Source organism: Phyllobates terribilis, unplaced genomic scaffold, assembly GCF_046119375.1.
Source record: "Phyllobates terribilis strain yellow unplaced genomic scaffold, ASM4611937v1 Scaffold_1__5_contigs__length_1240528914, whole genome shotgun sequence".
In the NCBI taxonomy this organism is placed as follows: Eukaryota; Metazoa; Chordata; class Amphibia; order Anura; family Dendrobatidae; genus Phyllobates; species Phyllobates terribilis.
The window spans coordinates 470364952-470387028 of record NW_027362761.1 but is presented as its reverse complement, the minus strand read 5'-3'; the positions used below and the strand labels follow the sequence as shown (position 1 = coordinate 470387028).

The window sequence follows — 22077 nt, the reverse complement described above, 5'->3', positions numbered from 1 at the left end:
GTGCACCTTGTAAGTAATGGTGTAACTTTTGATGAATTTATCAGATGGGCACTGCCACCCTCCATGCAGCCATACTTTGCCCACTTTGGCGGAGCAGGCTGGGGCTGGTGTTAAATGCCAAATGTCGCAAAAATTTTTAGCAACTTCACTTTGGGCAAATATTTAGCAACTTTTCAAAGTATTTTATGCCAGAAACCTGAACATTAACCCCGTATCTGCAGGATAATAATGTTTTTTCATCGTATGCCACCACATCTCTTTATTAAGACTAACATGTACAACGCCTTAATGAATTGGGCCCTATATCTGATCTAAAAAATCCTTATTGCCACCATTTACTTTACTAATCTTTATTGAAATTATTTTAAAACAACTACATTAAATCTAGGCTGCACTTTCCAGGCAACAGGGATTTGCAGAGCGCAGTGTAGTGTCTTGAAATGCAAATGTTATGTTCTTCCTTAATGGTATCTTGCTTATTTGTAAGTAAATCTGAATTTCTTGAAAAAAAACCACCAAAACAACACTTTAAACATAACTGTGAAGGATAGAATGCCCAGTAGGAAACAGTTGTTGTTCTGAACTCTATCTTCAAGGCAATCATAAGTTAGATAGCAGCTGGCTTAAAACACACTGATGGATCTGGGAAGTTAATATTTCTCAAAGGATGTATAATGTATTCTCAAAGACCATATGGTAACAAAACACACGCGACTACATGGCATTAATCCATCTAAGTGACAATTATATATAGCCATTAGAGATGAGCGGTGTTCGACTAGAACTGTTTGCCAATCTCAAATTCGAGCTGTTTTGGGTGGTGTTCGAGTCGTTCGACGAACGCGAACAATTTGCAAACTGTTCATGCACCAAAAGCGTGTCCTACATGTCTGGCGCTATTTAGAGCACCAATCATGCAGGGATTGTCTGCCACTCACTGTAATGCCACAGCCATGGTGGTTGTGGCATTACAATGGTTGCCCAAATCGATGGGAACAGTGCTCACAGTGAAACATGAAAAGCCGGCAATTCAGCAGCGGCGTACACCGGTACCCGACAATTTAGAACAGAAATAATAGAGTATCACACATAGATTAGATAGATAGAAACATGTCAGTCACATATATAAGAAGTACAGTGACAGTGTTGGTTACTGTACTTGTCATTTAGTGTTAAAGGACATGAGGTGAGCTGAGTTCATTAGACATGACCTCGGCTCATCTTTATGCCATCACACCGAGACACTGAGGAGCGCAAGCATGCGGGCACTTCTCAGTGTCTGCCGCATGGCAAGCTGGATGGCAGCGTTCTGCTGCGGTCCAGCCTGTCATGTGAATGTAGCAGAGCTGAAGCTGTCGTGGGAACCATGGAAAGGTAAGGATGATGTTGCTTTATTATTTTACTTTTATTGCAGAAGACATTGGCTACAGCTGGAATGGGCGTGACGGTAAGTATGGTTTAATTTAGAACAATAAAGAATTGTGTGTTTATTTCAATTAAAGGACTTTATTCTGGGTGTTTGTGTTTTTTTTTAACTTTGACTATGGGGTTAGTAATGAGGGTGTCTTATAGACGCCTCTCCATTACTAACCTAGGCTTGATGTCAGCTGGCATTATAAGCTGACATCAACCCCAGCCCTATTACCCCACTGCCACCGCTACAGGGCAGTGGGAAGAGCGAAGCTAAGTGCCAGGATTGGCGCATCCTATGGATGTGCCATTTCTGGGGCGGCTGACGGCTGGTGTTTCTAGCCTGGGAGGGGGCCAATATTCATAGCACCCTTCCTGGGCTATCAATATCAGCCCCCAGCTGTCTGCCTAGCCTTTTCTAGCTATTAAAATAGGGGGGACCCCACATCATTTTTTTGGGGGTCTCCCATTTTAATAGTTAGTAAAGGCTAGGTATTCAGCTGGGGGCTGATATTAGAAGCCTGTGAAGCGCCGTGGGTATTACCCTCTTCTCAGGCTTCAAACATCTGCCCCAGCCATCTGCTTAACCTCCGCTAGGGACTAAAATTACGGGGAACCCCACGCCAATTTTTTTTTTAATAAATCTTTTATTTTAACACTAAATGACAAGTACAGTAATCAACACTATCGCTGTACTTCTTATATATGTGACTGACATGTTTCTATCTATCTAATCTATGTGTGATGCTCTATTCTTTCTGTTATAAATTGTCGGGTACCGATGCTGAATTGCCGGCCGGCTTTTTTAAAGAGACGGTGCATGAAAACACTATTATTTTTTTTAATAAATCCTTTAACACTAAATGACAAGTACAGTAAGCAACACTGTCACTGTACTTCTTATATATGTGACTGACATGTTTCTATCTATCTAATCTATGTGTAATGCTCTATTCCTTCTTGACTAAATTGTCGAGTACCGGTGTATGCCGCTGCTGAATTGCCGGCCGGCTTTTTTAAAGAGAGTGTCTTCAGAGCAGTTTGTCAGCTTTTGGACACCTTTGAAGGTGTTTTCTATGTGTTTCTATGTGTTTTTGTTTGCCTGCCATTGGTTTTAACGGTGTTCGACGAACAGTTCCACGAATATCCCGATGTTCGACGAACCGAACCCGAACACTACGGCGGTGGCTCAACACTAATAGCCATGCCAGACATTTAAGAGATACACTAGCTCTTACTTAATATACGACATTGAGTTGGTTACTTGATTTCTTTTGGAAGCCTCAATGAGTGAAGTCAATGAAAACAAAATCACTTCAGATTTGCTTTTTTTCACTAGGAACCTTTTGTCTGTTGTCTTTTCAAAGTAGTGTTCCAAAGACTCAAAGGAGTATTTCTTATTATGTAATGGTTTATTGATAAGATATTAAATCACTTAATCCTCTCACAACTATAAAACATATATATATGTCTAAAGGGCACAAGGGGTGCTTCTGCTGGGATATGAACTGAATCAGCACCATGTCCAGACGATGTAGACTATGTTGTACTGCCAGTATCTGCCTGTAAAAGTGACCAGAACGTTCTCAGATTGTTGCTATATAAAGAGGTATTCTTAAAGTGCACCTGTCAGCAGGATTGTGCTTAGTAAACCAAATACACTGTCATGTGAGCGCCATTACACTGAGTAAAATGATATCTTTGTTGATGAAATCCGCCCAGTGGTTCTGTTATAATCTTTATTTTAATTTCTGACATAATGAGATGCTCGTGCTTCGGAGCGGGCCTTTGGGGAGGGGCTGTAACTGGTGCTCTGCTTATGTATTCATTTTTCTGCCTTCTGACAGGTCACTGTGCTTTCAGTGACCTGCCTACTATTTTAAGTACTGCCTGTGTAATTTGTCTGCCACACATGAAATTTACATTTACCAAAATGGCCCCCACCGCATACGCATGCGCAGTATTATCTCTCGTTGTGGAGAGATGCTACTGCGCACGCGCGGGCGCCATTTTGCTGGAGGAAAACAAATTTGCCTGCAGAAATATGTCACCGTGTGCCGCACATGTGAAGTAGCATCTCTCGGCAACCGAGAAATGCTACTGTGCAAAAGGGGGTGGCAGGGGCTATATTGCTGCAGGAAAATTTATTTTTCCTCCAGCAAAATGGCACCCGCGTGTGCGCAGTAGCATCTCTCGGCAGCCGAGAGATGCTACTACGCATGCTCAGGCAGTGGGGGCCATTTTGGTAAATGTAAATTTCATGTGTGGCACACAAATTGCACAGGCAGTATTTAAAATAGTAGGCAGGTCACTGAAAGCATAGTGACCTGTCAGAAGGCATAAATATGAATACATAAGCAGAGCACCAGTTACAGTCCTTCCCCAAAGGCCCGCCCCAAAGCATGAGCAATATCATTATGTGAGAAATTAAAATAAAGATGATAAAAAAATCACTGGACGGATTTCATCAACAAAGGTATCATTTTACATGACAGTGTATGTGGTTTACTAAGCACAATCCTGCTGACAGGTGCGCTTTAAGTTCTTAATTTGCTTAAATTAGTCATAAAGCATGAGAATAAGCACGTTTGAAATTGACTTGCTTTTCTATCTGCTGTTATTTTCCTGCAATGACAGCTTTTATCTTTCATAGTGTATAGCTGGTTTTCTTGTAGCCTTGGAGACCAGTCTCCAGACCCTGGCCAAGAGTGTACAGTAGTTACATTCCAGGAGAGCAGTTAACTTTCATCATCCCAATTATCTCTCTCCAGCCTATTGATTTCTATACATCAGTTAGCTGCTCACTTCCCTCCCCCTCATCTTCTGTAGGTATACAGTAAATTACCAGCCCTGCACTTTTCACAGCAGCTCTCCTAATCATGGCTCTCACAGTCTATAGCTGCGCACTTGTTCAAATGCCATTTTATCTCTCTGTGGAAATACAGTGACAACAATGTACATGCTCTAGAACAAACCATTTAATGTGTTATAGGTTATAACAGGTTATCTAACTCCTTCTAATTTTTATTTCCGTAAGGGATTTCTTGGAGGCAGCATATATTATCTGACGAGGACTCTGAGGAATTATACTTTGCGCTTACCATCAAAGCCACCAGGACAACTCTTTTGGATCAGTTCTATGGAAATTGTTACATCCACAACTCAATATATTCAATATATTTTGATTTGTCCTTCTCTTCTTATGACTTGATCAAATAAGAACTGTACTGTTCTAGAGAGCCTCACTTCTGTACGGCATCCATTGACTTGGCGATATATCAGAAGGACTATAAGATATCTTGGACAGAAATTTGCAGTGAAAATATGGAGGGTTTCATAGATTATATGTTCCTGAGATGCATGTGCCTGCCTCCTCCCCTCTTCTATGTATGAATTCTATGGGTTGGGATCTATCCTGTGTATTTGTGATGAAATTATGATCATTGTTCCATTTCTTTGAACCTTTTTTCCCTTATAGTGATATAGGATTGAGGTGCCTAGCTCCTGTCTTACACTCTTTTTACCTGGTATAGTACCAGGATTGTGTGACCAGTGATTAGTGTGTTATAACACCTGCTGTCTCCGGATTTTGTGGCTTGGTACTTATATGTTGCAACATATGATGGATGCTGCAGGATGTGTACATCCTTGCCTCCACCTTTATAGGAAAATGTATCCACTCTGTCGACTTGGACAACATGTAGTGAGGGCCTCTGTCCCTCGCACCATGTAGCCAACCGCGACAGTCTGGATATCTAAGAAGTTTAAACATATGATGTGTACATCTCCACAATTTGCTTCATGTGCGGCTGTAACGTATGTGCACCCTTCAGTTTTTATGTGCGCATTTTCTGGACTGTTAGGCATAGACTAATTATTTACATGTATTACATTGTGTACAGTCACCTTAGCAACGGCCTCTTGGAGGCATGACTATAGATCTTGCGTCCTTCTAACCATTGGGGGCGTTACCTGCTGACGCAGTGCCCCCTACGTCACTTCTGGTAACGTCACTTCTGGTCACATGACTTCCGTTTCACGTCGGCGGGACCGAGACTCGCTGCCATCGGTAATTCCAATTACCTTAAACAGGATATATAATGGACCAAAAATGTGTGCATATCATTCCCCTGATGAAGCCGTATGGGACACGGCGATATGCTTGGGGCTTTCTCCTGTCCTCTGCCTGACGCCATTCAGGCACCATCTACCCTCAGACTAGCTGGTGTTTAGGTAACCACTTAGGGTCCTGACAGGACGCCTGCTTCATATATCCTTTTGTGGGACACAACTACCATTACTTCTGGATCCCTTAGATCCTATTATTGGGTCCTTCTATTCTTTCAGTGGTTTGGGTTATTTCCCATTCTGGATTACATCTAACTTATGGTCCTATAGTACCTTTTATTATGAAGGTTTTCCTATTGAGGCTGGTATATATAATGTGATGTGGTTTCACCTATCTATACTGATGTTATTTTCAACTATGAAATGTATCTTCATATATTTATATTGACATTAGCTTACTGTTTTGCATATGTGATACTTTACATGATATCCATCTACTTATGTATTTTTTAAGTATATTGGGGATTCTTTATACTATGTATTGTTATACTATTTGAATATAATTCCCTATTCTGCATCATACCCGTATGCATTTGGGGGTACATATTATTGTTTGATTATTGATATTTGTCATGCGGTGGGCAGTCTGCAGGCCAATTGATGGCTCTTTTTAAAATGTTTTTATCATGTTTGGTTCAATACATTTTTTTCTATATTATTCTATATTTGAGGTGTGCTCTTCTATTATTTAGTGCCTTTTCTTCTTACAAATTAATAAGTTACACCAGATCTTGTACTGGGCTTTATAGTTCTACTAATACTATAGTTCTATTCAATAGAGCAGTAACTCAATGAGGAGAACCTGCCCTGTCAAAAACAAGGAAGTAAGGAAACTAAGGAAAGTATATTGCTCTGAACTGCTCAGGAGAAAACTTAAGAATACCCCTCTTACCATTTAAATGCCACTGTCAATCTCTGACAGGAGTATTTAACCCTTTATTGACATGCACCATACATGTACGGCTCAAGTTGGAAGCGGGTGTATGGAGCAGCAGGCTCAATGTGTTAGCCTGCCCCATAATCGGCAGGTGATGGCTGTATCTGAAAGCGGCATTTAACATGCGCCGCAAGGGGGGTCGCATCATTCCATGCGCAGATCGGCACTCCTGTGACATAATCATGGATCAATGAGGGGTTGCTATGACAGAAGGGTGTCTGGTAAAGACGTCCATATTTGTCATTATGAAGCTCCTTTGAAGCTCAACATGTGGCCGTGCTCCAAAAGGGACTATGTGTAACATACCTGGTGGCGTCCTTGCATAGTGGTCCATCTCCCACTGTGCAAGAGTGCGCACTTGATCTCCAGTCCAGACTGCTAGCCTGGCTTCCCTCCATGCTGTCTGCTTGCCTCTGTTTCTGCTGCTTAAGGACGGCGTCCGATCACTTCCTGTTTCTGGTACCTGCTGCAGACACACCCCTTGTGCATCCTCAGCCTATTGCTGTCTGTCACCTGGTATTTAACCCAGCTCCTCCCAAGAAACCCTGCCTGAGCATTGTGTTTCATTCAGTGTGCTCTTTCACTCTGAATGTGCCAGGTCCCTTTCTGTGTTTGCTTGCCTGCCTTTCCTGAAGGATGTATTTCCAGCCCTGTCTGAACTCGCTCCTTGCCTGTTCATTCTGCCTTCTAGGGGCCGCATACCTAGACCCGCTCCTGTATCTTGTCTGTCCTGTCTGAACACGCTCCTAGCCTGTTCCTTCCGCCTTCTAGGGGCTGCATACCTAGACCCGCTCCAGTATCTTGCTACTGTGTCTGTTCTTGTCTGTATACTCTTCTAGCCTGTTTCCTGTTTTTCTCTAGGTCCGTACCTTTCCTTTTTCTGCAGAGTCTGAACTCGTACCTAACTCCTGTTCGTTGTCACTGTACTTCCGTTTGTGAGTTTGTGGTCCACTCGCTACTTCACTGCAAGTACCCTGTGGGTATCTGGTTCTGCCCTTCCCTTCCTGTCTGTTCTGTGTGAACAGAGCCCTGTCCCCTCTGTCCTGCCTCGCTCTCCACTCCTGCGGTTCTCGCCCCGCTCTGACCCTTTGCTCACTGATCCAGCAGTCTAGCTCTGCTCTGACCCTTTGCTCGCTGCTCCGGCAGTCTCGCCCTGCTCTGATCTTTTGCTCGCTGTTCCGGCAGTCTTGCTCTCCTCTGACCCTTTGCTCGCTGCTCCGGCAGTCTCGCCCTGCTCTGACCCTTTGCTCGCTGCTCCGGCAGTCTCGCTCTGCTTTGACCCTTTGCTCACCGCTCCAGGCGGCCTCGTCCTGCTCTACTCTTGCTCACCACTCCAGGTGGCCTCGTCCTGCTCTACTCTTGCTCACCGCTCCAGGCGGCCTCGTCCTGCTCTACTCTTGGTCACCGCTCCAGGCGGCCTCGTCCTGCTCTACTCTTGCTCACCGCTCCAGGCGGCCTCGTCCTGCTCTACTCTTGTTCACCGCACCAGGCGGCCTCATCCTGCTCTACTCTTGCTCACCGCTCCAGGCAGCCTCGTTCTGCTCTACTCTTGCTCACCGCTCCAGGCGGCCTCGTCCTGCTCTACTCTTGCTCACCGCTCCAGGCAGCCTCGTCCTGCTCTTCTCTCGCTCACCGCTCTAGGCGGTCTCATCTTGCCCTGCTCTCACTCACCACTCTGGGCGGCCTCACTCTGCTGTGTTTGTCTGCCACATATGTGGTCCTGTTCCTGAGTCCCAGTGTGTACTGGGTCCTATCCCGCCTGTGTTCCAACCTGCTAGTGCCTCCCTGTCTGCACTCTAGCCGTGCTTGCCTGTACCCCCCTGCCTGCATACCCGCTTGCCTGCATACCAGTCGTACCTGCCTATACCCACCAGTCTGTGTGCCAGCCTAACCTGTCTGTTCCTGTATTCCCCGGTGTGGATCAACAGCCGTGTCCGGGGTCTGTCCTGGAGTAGCACCTGGTCCCTCTGCTCGGTTCCTCCTTGGTGCACTGGCGTCGTATGCCGTCGTGCGACCCTGGTCGGATCGGGTGAATACTTAGTTACGCCCTTCCAGGCATTCACTCTCCGGCACGGTCCAGTGGAATCACTACATATACACGCACACGCCGCTCAGCCCGGGCGTGTGCATTACACTATGATTTTCACTATATGCAGCAATGCTGGGACATTGCAGTATATAGCACAAGAGATCAGACAATCGCAGCTTCAAATTCCTTAATGGGACTATTAAGAGCAGTGAAAAGTAAAATAAATGTTTTAATAAATATGACAAAAAATAAAAAAAACATAGTTCAAATCACCTCCCTTTTCCTCCATTAAAAATAAAGATAATAAAAAATAAAAAAATATATGGTATTTACGTGGCATCGCCAGGTTCCTAAAAGTCAGATCTATCAAAATATAAAAATAATTAACCCGATTTGTAAACACTGTAGAGAAAAAAATTTGAACGCCAAAATTACGTTTTTTTGGTCGCTGCAATAACCACAAAAAATGCTTTAACAAGCGATCAAAAAGTCATATCTATCCTAAAATGATATAAATAAAAACGTAATCTTTCCCCCCAAAATAAGCCATTGCACAGCTCTATAGACAAAAAAATGAAATTGTTACGGGTGTCGGAAAATGGCAACAAACACCCCAAAAAATTTTTTTTGCAGGCTTCTGATTTTTTTTCAGCACTAAAATAATAAAAAACTGGACATCTTGGTATCACTGTAATTTGACTGATGAGCAGAATAATATTGCAATATCATTTTTATCATAAGAAAACAATTCCCTAAAAACTATTTCAGAACGGTGTTTTCCTTTTTTATTTCTCCCTAATTAGATTTTTTTGTCCCATTTTGCAGTACACTATGTGGCAAAATTAATGGTGTCATTCAAAAATACAACTCATCCCGTAAAAAACAAGCCTTAATATTTCTATGTGGACAGAAAAAATTAAAAAGTTATCACTGTAGAAAGAAGGGGAGGAGAAAATGAAAATGTAAAAATGTCAATTTGCCATGTAATGAAGGGTTTAAATGGCTATGGTCCAGTGAGTGCCTGAACCATGACCCATCACCCCCAGAAAAAGTATTTAATATCACCTTGTCCATAAATGTCTAAGCTATAAAATAATGAAATTAATTAAACCATATATTACATGTTAAAAACACATCGAAACGCCAGAATTTATGTTTTTTGGTAACCTCACTTCCCTTAAAATTGCAATAAAAAATAATCAAGACATATATTCACAAAAAAAATAGTAACAATAAAACTTTATACAGGCCCATTGACAGAAAAATAATATAGTAACGAGTTTCAGAAAAAGGCCACACCAACCCAAATTTTTTTTTTTATTACAAAGCCCTGACTTCCTTTTATCCACTAAAAAATAAAAAAAAATCTTATTAGTTTGGTATTGCTGTTATCCTACTGATCTAAAATATCAAGTTTCCAGGTCATTTTTATCTCGTAATTAAAGCTATAAGAATATGGCCCAAAAAACAATAGCAGAATTGCATAATTTTTCACCATTTCACCCAACATGGAATTTGTTTTCCATTTTCAGTACATTATCTTGTAAAGAAAATGGTTTCATTCAAAACTACAACTTGTCTTCCAAAAGAAACACGTACTCATATGGCAATGTAGATGGAAATATATAAAAATAGCTATGGCTCTTGGAGAAAGGACAAGAAAAAAACAAAAAGCACAAAAAAACAGAAAATCACCCATTGGTGCAGGGTGAGTTATTGCTTGGAGTCCAACTACTTATTTTTCTTTAGTGCTTCATCCCCTTCCAGATTTACCGCATAACACTGGTGTTCCTGACTGCCATGACTCCATACCAGGAGAAGAGTTCTTTTGGGAAAAATTGTGATGAGGACACAACTTTGAGTCTGCACCGTGGCCTCCTCAATTTCAAGATCAGTCAGGGTCCTAGAGGTTTGGACTTATTAGTAAGTACTATCCTAGCAATATGCCATCACTTACTAAGGGAATAATCTCAGTAAGAGCTCGTGCAGATGACCGTAATAATCAGACTTATACTATCCTTCCTTTTGATATTTAGCACTCGTCCCCTTGTTAGTCTATGGGGCCGTGCACATGTCTGATTTTTCCTCAAATAGAATCTGTCCAAGGAAAAATTCGCAGCATGCCCAAGATTGATCCGATATTCGGATTGCACTCAACCATGCAAGTTAATGATTGTGAGGAAAACATCAGACTGCACTCGAATGACATTTGAGGGTAGTCCGATTTTCATGGACTGACAGAATCGTGAAGATGGAGAAATTTTTTTCTTCATCTTCTTATCCAAGAGAATCGGAACACACTATGATCATACTCTTATCAAACTCTGATCAGAGTTTGATCAAAGTGTGATTTGCATAATACCCAATTTTCTCAGATGAGAGAACATAAGGTTGTCTCACCTAGCCTAATACTGACTGAAAAGAATACCCTTAAATTTTTTTTTTGAATTGCACCTGCCAGCTCAACTTATATTCCTCTTTTAGTAAATACTTGTATTTTCTAATAAATGTAATACTTTATATTATTTTTTTCTAGAGTTTCTTTTTTAAAACTCAATATTGTGTTACTATTAACTAACTGACAACTGGGTGTTTCCAGGTGAGGGTGTGGGACACTCTGCCTGGCACTGTCCTATCATTGCTTGCAGAATCAGACTGCATAGTGACACACCCCGTTGAATGGTAACATCCAGTTGTTATTTTTTCATATATTTCTAAGAGGAATAATATATTAATAATACAATGTAGATTTATGGGAAATAAGCTCCAGAATTATGATGAAATGGTGAATGGAAATATTTTTCTAAAACCTGTCGGGAGTGGAGACAAGTTCTTTTTTTATTCGTCCTCCTGTTATCACCCTCCTTTATTTATTGAACCACAGCTACAAAAATAAATGCAATATTAGATGGTAATCCAAATTTTCTATTTTCTTGGTTACAGTCAGCTTTTTGCAGTCAGGATTGGCATTATTTTTTCCTTATGTTTCTCAGTAATGTTCTCCATATCCTGTACCTGTTTATTCTTTTGGGAAGAGTTGTAATTTAGCCACTTTAGTGCATATTAAGAAGAATACTGTCTAAATAAATTGAAACACGTCATGAATCCTGCATTGCAGCAATGCAGACCACCATAGACACTAATACAGGACAAGTCATAAATCAGAACACTGATCAGGTTACTCGTGTGGCTTTATGAAAAAGCACGACATTGGGCAGGAGGGGCATTTATGACACTTAGAGGTGCTTATTTATTCCAGCATCTATTCATTTCTCATTGATTACATAGTGCAAACATATTCCACAGACTTCATATTATTGAAGCTCAATTCAAGGCTTAGCCCCAAATGCTCACTATCTAATCTGACATTTAAAGGGGTTGTCCAGTCAAAAGTGATAAGTCTACAGTTACTCTGTGTGACTGCAGATTTATGAATCCCCACAGTGCCTTCACCAGTTTCAGACCTGGTAATGGAGGGTATGCACAAGTTATTGAGAGATTTATACGAAGCTTAAGAACAAGTGCTGTTCGAAATGCGTCTGTTAACTAGCACCTTGTCCCATGTTTCCCCTTATCCTATACATGGATTTTTGACTGTCTACATTTTGTAATCACAGGGATGGATTTTTAAATTTATCAATTAAACTTTGGATTTTTTTTAAATATTGGACGTTTGGCAAGCTGGATCAATTTTTCCTATATCTCTGTATCCACGCTCTGGCAGAGCGCTTGATTGCGTGCTCCTGGACTGACCAAAACTGCTGGAGGGTGAGCCGGTTTAATCTTTTTTCTTGTCATGTACAAGTTATACATACCCCTGGCCAGTCGGCACTGCCTCGCTCCATAAACTTGTATGGAGCAAGACCGCGCACCATCTAATGACGCAGACGGCCAGTGGGCGCGTCCAACTAGAAGGCACAGCCTCTCTCAATACAAGTGTATGGAGAGTGCGGCCGGGTGTATGTATAACTAATTGGAATAAGCAACAGGAAAACCAGCACCTACGCCTCCAATCACTCCTTCATATAGCAAGACTAAGCACCTATCCCTTCAAGTCTTGGGTGCAAAAAATGCTTCCATTAATAGACAAAAAACACTGTGAATAGTTCAAGAAAAGTGGAAGGCACTCACTAGACTGTTTTAAAATGCTTCTTTATTGTTTCTTCTTTAAAAACATCACAAGCTGGGGGGTATATGTCTGCAGACTTATCACTTTTGACCAGACAAACCCTTTAAGTTTCAGATTCAAAGGTAACCAGAAAGCTAATCATGTGTTTTTGATGTGTGGGAAAAAATAAGTACAGAGAAAAACAATTTTAGCCCTAATTCATCAAGACTGGTGCTTTTCATGCCAGTTTTAATGAACAGTGTGATGCATCAAATTTATTAAAGAAGCGCTCCCATCTATATTTTTTTAATAAATGTGTGCACATGTGCAGGATAGACACTTCTCCATTTCTAACCCCTGGGCTTGGTGTCAGCGGACATAAAACAGCTGACATCAACCCTAAAATTATTACCCTACTTGCCAATGCACCAGGGCAAGTGGGAAGAGCCAGGCAAAATGCCAGAATTGGTGCATCTAATGGAATTGGTGCATCTTTTCTGGGGCGGCTGCAGGCTGCTATTTTTTGGCTGGGGAGGGCCAATATTCATGGTCCCTTCCCAGTCTGAGAATGCCAGCCTTTAGCTATCTGCTTCAGCTTGGCTGGTTATCAAAAATAGAGGGGGACCCCATGCCATTTTTTTTAAATATTTATTTAAATAATTAAAAAAAAAATGGCGTGAGGAAACCTCTTTTTTTGATAACCAGCTAAGATAAAGCTGCAGCTGTTAGTTTTACCTGTACTGGTTATCAAGAGTGGAGGGAACCCCACACCATTTTTTAACTTTCTTTTTTTTTTTTTTACATACTACGCCAGCCAATCCCATCCATGCCAATACTTGACATGGCTGTAATTGAGCCGGAAGTGCCCACACCGGGAAAGTTTGTTGATTGGCTGCGCTGCAGCCTTTCAACTAGCTTTATTTGTGCTGCCAAACCCGAACAGTAACACAGACTTTCGGGACACTAGGTGTCCAGTACGGACCCCGAACTTTACCATTCGGGTTTGCCCATCACTACTGGACATGTGCACAAAGCATTTTTGATGCTGCATTTATTTCTGTACAAATTAACTAATTTACGCTCCTTTCATTTATTTATTGTGATTTTTAGTGATTTTTTTTATAGGTATCATTTCAATCACATGCTGTATACGATGGACTGGTGCCACTGACTGCCGCAAAATTATTCCGCCTTGTATAATAAATTCTACAATTTTGCATCTCAACAATGTTCATAAACTTAAGATAAGTTTCCTACTAGCTCTACTTCTTTAAAAATATTTCCTTTCACTTTATATTTTTTACACCATCTGTTCTTTTTTGGTCAAGTTCACTCAGTAGACTGGTAGCTGACAGATTTACAGCCGAAATGCATGACACATTGTACGTGTAAAATTAATTTACAAGCCAACAAATCACGGGTCTATCTGTATCCTTATATTACCTTGTCTTTTCTTTGTTTTTCATCTTGATACACAGTCCAGTGTTCACCATTATTACTGAAAGCAAGCTTGTAAGAACCTACAAACTGCACATGGCCAAAGTCTTTAGCTCCTTGGGTAATAATTCCAGTGACTTTTGTAGGACGAAGGAGATCCACCTACAAGCAAAAATACAATTTGATATTACTGACAAACCATATGCAAAGGTTTAGCGTTCCAGGCAAATATACATATACAGTACATATACACTGGATTTAAAAAGTCTAAACACCCCTGTTAAAATGCCAGGTTTTTGTCATGTAAAAAAAAAATCACACCTAGAAGAATCATTTCGGTACTTTTTCCACCTTGGATTTTACCTACAATTTACTTGAAAAATAAACTAAAACAAGAAAGAACTAAAAATGAACTAAAATAATGCGGTTGCAAAAATATGCACATCCTTAAAATGATACTTTGTTGAAGTAACCTTTGAATTTATGACACCATTCAGTTATTTTGGGTAGGAGTCTGTCAGCATGGCACATCTAGAATTGGCAATCTTCGCTAACTCTTCCTTGCAATTACACTCTTAATCTGTCAGATTGCCAGGGCATCTCCTGCACAAGCACCCTCGTCAGGTCAACCCACAGATTTTCAATTGGATTCAGATATGGGCCCTTGCTGGGCCATTCTAAAGATATGACATTCTTCTGGTGAAGCTATTCTTTTATTCATTTGGACGCATGCTTGGAGTTATTGTTGAGCTGAAAGGTAAAATTCCTCTTCATCATTATCTTTTTTGCAGAGGTCTGAAAGTTTTGTTGCAAATTTTCATAAACATCCTTGATTAATGCCCCATTACCAGCTACCAAAAAAATGCCTCAAAGCATAATTTTGTCTCCACCATGCTTTACTGTGTTCTTTTGGTGATGCACAGTGTTGGCTTTGCACCAAACTTACCTTTTAGAACTTTGGCCAAAAAGTCACATTTTGCTCTTTTCATACCATAAAACATTTTCCTCCATGCTTTTGACAGGACTTGATATAGTTTGTGGCAAAACATAGCCAGACTTGTGTGTTTTTCTTTATAAGAAAAGGCTTCCATCTTGCCACACTCCCCACAGGCCAGACATATGAAGAATACGGAATATTGTTGTCACATGCAGTACACAACCAGTAACTGCCAGAAATTTCTGAAGCTCCCTTAATGTTGTTGTAGGCCTTGGGGCAACCACCCAGACCAATTTTCTACTTGTCTTTTCATCACTTTTTGAGGTATGTCTAGTTCTAGATAATGACACTGTTGTGCCAAATTTTATCCACTTTTTGACTTTAAAGTTTTGAAATGATTCTTTGTGGTTTGATTTTTTACATGACAAACGCCTGGCATTTTAACAGGGTGTGTAGACTTTTTATATCCACTGTAAATAGATAAATGTATCAGGCGTTATATTCACCTATAAGGAGAAGAATTGGCTACTCATTTACATTTTACTATGATTGGCCTCCACATGCAAACTGCATACAAATATTCTCTGTACCCAATGAAAGTTCAAGGGGGATTAGACATTGTCTGGATAAACGCCACATACTGTATGTACATACTTCATACTCCCTATAAACATTGATGATGGTACCCTATTGAAATAAAACCAGTCTGGAAACTTTGCTAAACAACATCATACATACTTTAGTAATTTGATTGATAGTCACAAATTAATGCCTTATTCCAAATGCAGTTAATTGCAAAATTAATGCACTTGTTTAATATAGCACAAGAAGCCTTGCGTAATGAGCGTGACATTTAAGGTGCAACTTTTATTCTTTTTGAGTACCTTACGAATTAGTATTCATAGGAGGAATTGTTTGAAATTGGTAAAATATATTAAAGATGTTGCAGAATGTTGCATATTCCCAACAGACTTTGTGTAATCAGTGCTATTTTGTACAAAAGCCATTATTACTGTGCTAGTCTAGTCTTAGACAGATGGGTTAAATTGGATCAAGCTCTTTTCACAGTTGGCATTTTTAAGCAAATTACCATATAAACTAAAACCAATTTCCTTTCATAAATAAAAGGAATGATGTACCAGCTCTATTTAGCGAGCTACCATACTATACGCAGCTACAGCCTTCAGGAAAAGTCATAAGTGCTTCCCTTGTTTTCCTCTGTTTACATTGAAAATCTCTCTTGGCGGATCAATACTTAAAGAAACAAAAAACATCTTTGTTGCAATGAAAGGCTATTACACACCAGTACAAATGTATACATTATACAACAAGCCGTCCTTCAAGTGATCAATGAAGAACTTGGATGGTAAATGGTCTCCTGAGAAATTAAATCAACCATGAAGGATTTCAACGTGAACATAGCTGAGATTTCTTTTCAAACTTTACCTTACACTCCATTTATAATTATGAGGCCATATTTCGTGACTGTAATGTATTTTCTTGGCTAGCAAACTGGCATTAAACAACATTTGGAGATCAGGCATTGAAGTTTGGCTAAGCAGCTTAAGGTTGTTTGGCTGCTAGTGAGAACACACATTATAGAGATATTTTTTCCTGCTAGAGCGATGCGGATGGGAATCTCTATCACTCCAAGTAATGGGGATGTTTATAGCATTCATTTGCTGTCACATGATCCATCAATTTGATGAGCTGTCTGGTATGCACTGCTGCAGAAAGAAAGATCTAGTGCTTGTGTGGAGATGCAAGCAGAGTGTCATCCCCAAAGTCATTAGTAATATTTCTTTCTGCACAAATGTCTAATTTCTGAATTTAATTAGGTCCTTTGAAATTACCCTGTCTGCCACAATCATCTGGGTTTAGACAACCTCATTCAACATCATACTGTTCAGCAATATCAACAATGAACTTTGCAATTGCATGAGTCTATGTCCTACAATATAAGATGAAAGCAGTCAGGAAATAAATAAGAATGACAAATGGAGGAGAACCTGGGGGCTTTATGTATCCCACATCCATCATCTGGATCAAAGTAATATATTATCTACTCCAAAGATATCTTCAAGGAAAAAGAAGCTAGAACTTTCTAGAGGAAATACTGTCCCAATGGTCATGGTCAACCAATGTCTGATTGATCCTGTAGCTGGTCATAATCATAAAGATGCTGAGAGATTGTCCTAAACCCAACCTACTATAGTCATATGTACTTGGCTTTATGTACTTACATTTAGCAGGAATCGGGAAGGCAAACCCTTTAAGCAATGTTAAAAAAAAGGATTGGCCATGTTGATATTTAAAGGGAATCTGTCATGTGAAAAAATGTTATTAACTGGTAGATATGAGGTTAATCTGCAGGCTAATAGCATTCTGAAGCTGTGTGGCCATTGTAGTAAAAGCCTGGTTTCTTGGAGGAATTGAACTTTAGTCCTCCTAGGAGCCTCTGACTTTTAGTCATTGATGCTCAGCTTCAGTCACCTCAGCACATAGTTAGCAGTGGCTGATACAACATCCTGGCAGTAATTGACAGCCAGCTTAGCACTGACACACTGTAGCGCTGTCCATCTGTCACTATGTACTGAGCGGTGCCTAAAGCAGTGCCAGCCGTGCCTCTATGACTGAATGGCTGCAGGGAAGAATAAAGCTAATTACCTCCAGGTAGCCAAGCATTCAGTGTAGGCTTCAAAATGCTATTAACTTGCAGATTAACCCCATATCTGTTGGTTAATAGTGTTTTTACACATCATAGAAACATAGAAAGGTAGAGTAGGAAGGGACCTCCAGGGTATTGTGGTACAACCGGATAGGTTCCTTTTAACGCAATTTGTTGGCTATCTAGGTCATTTCCTTACACAATGACATTGAAAGGATCTGTCTCTAGTCATCTAGCTTGTTGGAAAGCTTCATAATATGGTCTAAAAATACTCAGTGAAATCTCTACAATCATAATAGTAGCCAAAGAAATATATAAGGCCCATTTATCAAGCCAGGTGATTTTCTTGCCGGTCTTGATGGGGGCAGATGAGTCAGACACTGATTCATTAGGAGGCGCATTTCTCTTCAAAAATCAGGAGAGCCTGGCGAGTGGCATGTGCGTCCATGAGACATGCTAGGAATCCTTCTGAAGTCCTTGACCGAAGTAAAATTTTTGGCATAGAGTCCGCCACAGCTCGTCATGAACTAGACGAGCTGTGGCATCATGCTCTCACTGCACCCTCATACTGCCACAGCTCCACAAAAATGGCAGTCCTTTAAACACCAAAATTTGCAACAATTTTTCACAAGCCTGAGTTGTGCAAAAGTTTTCAAAGCAATTCACTCCAGGTTTATGGCAAAATAGCTTTGATGAGTCAGGACAATAAAGTATTAAAATCAGAGCAAATTTTACAATACAATCAACAGTAAACTGATGTCTCCTTGGTCATCTATTATAGCGGATGTCGAATAGTATTCATGGGTTAAACTAAAGATGGCTAAAAAATTAAAAAGAGTAGTGTTTTATCAAAATGTGGACCTGTTTACTATCATAGCAATCCCATGGCCATTAATACTCAATTGTCCATGGCGAACTTTCATCAATGCCTTTAGCGTTGTACATTCACATGTACACAAACCAGAAGTAGCTGATATACACAATTAACATTGGAGCCACGTAACAATGATTAGATACAAACAAGGGTTTATGGATGGAGGAATTATTTTTATATTTACATCAAATTGTTGTCTTCAGTTTCATTGCCTAAAATATTCAGATATTAGATAAACGTTTTTTTTAAAAACAAGTGATTGTGTAATAAGATGGAAAAGATGCAGGAAATAGTCATCAGATATATTGATATAGTTACACTTTTGCTTCAAGCTCCATCATTATATGTTGAATGATCTAAAATGCTATATTATTTAATGCAATCACAAACTATAAATCCCAACTTATTCCAAATAACTACAGTGGGCACGGAAAGTATTCAGACCGATTTAAATTTTTCACTCTTTGTTTCATTGCAGCCATTTGGTAAATTCTAAAAAGTTCATTTTTTTTCTCATTAATATACACTCTGCACCACATCTTGACTGAAAAAAACTGAAATGTAGAAATTTTTGCAAATTTATTAAAAAAGAAAAACTGAAATATCACGTGGTCATAAGTATTCAGACCCTTTGCTCAGACACTCATATTTAAGTCACATGCTGTCCATTTCCTTGTGATCCTCCTTGAGATTGTTCTACTCCTTCATTGGAGTCCAGCTGTGTTTAATTAAACTGATAGGACTTGATTTGGAAAGGCACACACCTGTCTATATAACACCTCACAGCTCATAGTGCATGTCAGACCAAATGAGAATCATGAGCTCAAAGGAACTGCCAAAGGAGCTCACAGACAGAATTGTGGCAAGGCACAGATCTGGCCAAGGTTATAAAAGAATTTCTGCATTACTCAAGGTTCCTAAAAGCACAGTGACCTCCATAATCCTTAAATGGAAGAAGTTTGGGACCACCAGAAGTCTTTCTAGACCTGGCCGTCCAGCCAAACTGAGCAATCATGGAAGAAGAGCCTTGGTGAGAGAGGTAAATAGGAACCCCAAGATCACTGTGGCTAAGCTCCAGAGATGCAGTAGGGAGATGGGAGAAAGTTCCACAAAGTCAACTATCCCTGCAGCCCTCCACCAATCGGGCCTTTATGGCAGAGTGGCCCGACAGAAGCCTCTCCTCAGTGCAAGACTTATGAAAGCCCTTTCAGAGTTTGCTCAAAAAGACATGAAGGACTCCCAGACTATGAGAAATAAGATTCTCTGGTCTGATGAGATGAAGATATAACTTTTTGGTGATAATTCTAAGCGGTATGTGTGGAGAAAACCAGGCACTGCTCATCACCTGCCCAACATAATCCCAACAGTGAAACATGGTGGTGGCAGCATCATGCTATGGGGGTGTTTTTCAGCTGCAGGGACAGGACGACTGGTTGCACTTGAAGGAAACATGAATGCGGCCAAGTACAGAGATATCCTGGATGAAAACCTCTTCCAGAGTGCTCTGGACCTCAGACTTGGCCGAAGGTTCACCTTCCAACAAGACAATGACCCTAAGCACACAGCTAAAATAACAAAGGAGTGGCTACAGAACGACTCTGTGACCATTCTTGACTGGCCCAGCCAGAGCCCTGACCTAAACCCAATCGATCATCTCTGGAGAGACCTGAAAATGGCAGTCCACCAACGTTCACCATCCAACCTGACGGAACTGGAGAGGATCTGCAAGGAAGAATGGCAGAGGATCCCCAAATCCAGGTGTGAAAAACTTGTTGCATCATTCCCAAGAAGACTCATGGCTGTACTAGCTCAAAAGGGTGCTTCTACTCAATACTGAGCAAAGGGTCTGAATACTTATGACCATGTGATATTTCAGTTTTTCTTTTTTAATAAATTTGCAAAAATTTCTAGATTTCTGTTTTTTTCAGTCAAGATGGGGTGCAGAGTGTACTTTAATGAGAAAAAAAATGAACTTTTTAGAATTTACCAAATGGCTGCAATGAAACAAAGAGTGAAAAATTTAAAGGGGTCTGAATACTTTCCTTACCCACTGTAGTTGGTGCTTCAGATTATAGATGTTTAGAGTTTCCAAGTTTTCCTGATATCATTACTGGTGTGTAATTGATTTTTTAAAGTGCAGTCAGCTGTTATGTTTAGTCATTCATTTACATCACCTCTGAAAGTTATAATTATGAGTTGTAATAAAATTGTCTTTTCGGGACACAATAGTATATACTTTCATAATTCACAGCAGTCCTGTGTCATTTCGTGGGATAAGCAAAATAAACAGTGGACTTCCTGTTCAGTAGGCTTTTAGCTGTAAACTATATCCTGCTTCTCCTTAGCCTGATAACACTGCATAGTACTGTCACTGACTCCTGGCTGTTCACATAATGGGTCTTGTTCATCATTATTATTCACTTTTTACTGACTTCAGTACTTGTACCTTATTCTCAATACGTTTTATGACACTTTTTAAATTTATTTTTATTTTTATTTGCTTATATAGCACTGTTAATTCCGCAGCGTTTTACAAACATTATCATTTCTGTCCCCATTGGGGCTCACAATGTTAATTCCCTATCCCTATCAGTATATCTTTGGAGTGTGGGAGGAAACCGGAGAACCAAGAGGAAACCCAGGGAAACACGGGGAGAACATACAAACTCCTTGCAGATTGTTTTTCCTTTTCAGGTATTTTTATATTTTTCTTTGACAAATTTGCTCATCCAGATGTTTAAGACAGATCCAGGAAACATGACTTTTACCAAATACGCATACCAATCTTGCCCCCTCCCCCTTAAAGTGAAGTTTCTGGATGAGTTTTCAATTTGGGCATTTTGGTGACTATATAAAGGATTTGATTCTTTTGGTGCTAAACCTGGTGAAAGACAAGAAAAAACATGCTTAATTTTGCGCCAAATTCATGAACTACCTGTGCCATTTTTAAGAATTTGGCAAAAAAACATCAGCAAATATAAGATGAAAAAAGAAAAGTGACTTCAATAAATTACAAATAATGAATCAGGCCCAATGTTTCGCTTTTTGAGGGAGTTTTGTGCATGTACTAATTTGACCAATATCAGCCAATGGCCTTGGTTAAATAGCTTTAGGTAATGGTGCTCATAGTTTTATCTTGCTTGGATTGTCACAGCCAAAGATACATTGAGTCACACACTTTTTTGTGTACCCACCTATCTAAGCTTGGCAGGACTCCACCTCCTTCCTCTATGGCAGCTGCTCTCTGCTGTGCTCCACGTTAGGTTTTACTCCCTTCATGGCATCATCTCCCTAAGCCTTTTAAGGCCCATTTGGGAACCCCTGGGCTTTAACATTAAACCAGAACTGTGTCTTAATTTTATCCAATCTCATCCAAACTCATCCCTTGCCAAATGCTTCTTGAACCATTATTAAAGTCTGTTTGCAATACCTGCACCTGCTTCTGTTTAATCCACTCCCTGCTGTGAACATTCTGAACTGTTATTGGCGATTGTTCACATTATCTACACCTGGGTGTCTGCTTTAGACCTGATATCTTCCTACTTCCGT

At 40.3% G+C, this 22077-nt stretch overlaps 1 protein-coding gene across 2 annotated transcripts in view; it reads right to left on the bottom strand.

The window, feature by feature from the left end:
- EDIL3 (EGF like repeats and discoidin domains 3) overlaps positions 1 to 22077 on the bottom strand; it is a 1054696-nt gene that overhangs the window by 6429 nt on the left and 1026190 nt on the right. For both annotated transcript variants that reach the window (XM_073678987.1, XM_073678994.1), the window contains one exon: positions 14056 to 14211. In XM_073678987.1, coding sequence (XP_073535088.1) covers positions 14056 to 14211 — 156 coding nt within the window. The remainder of the gene's footprint in view (positions 1 to 14055; positions 14212 to 22077) is intronic.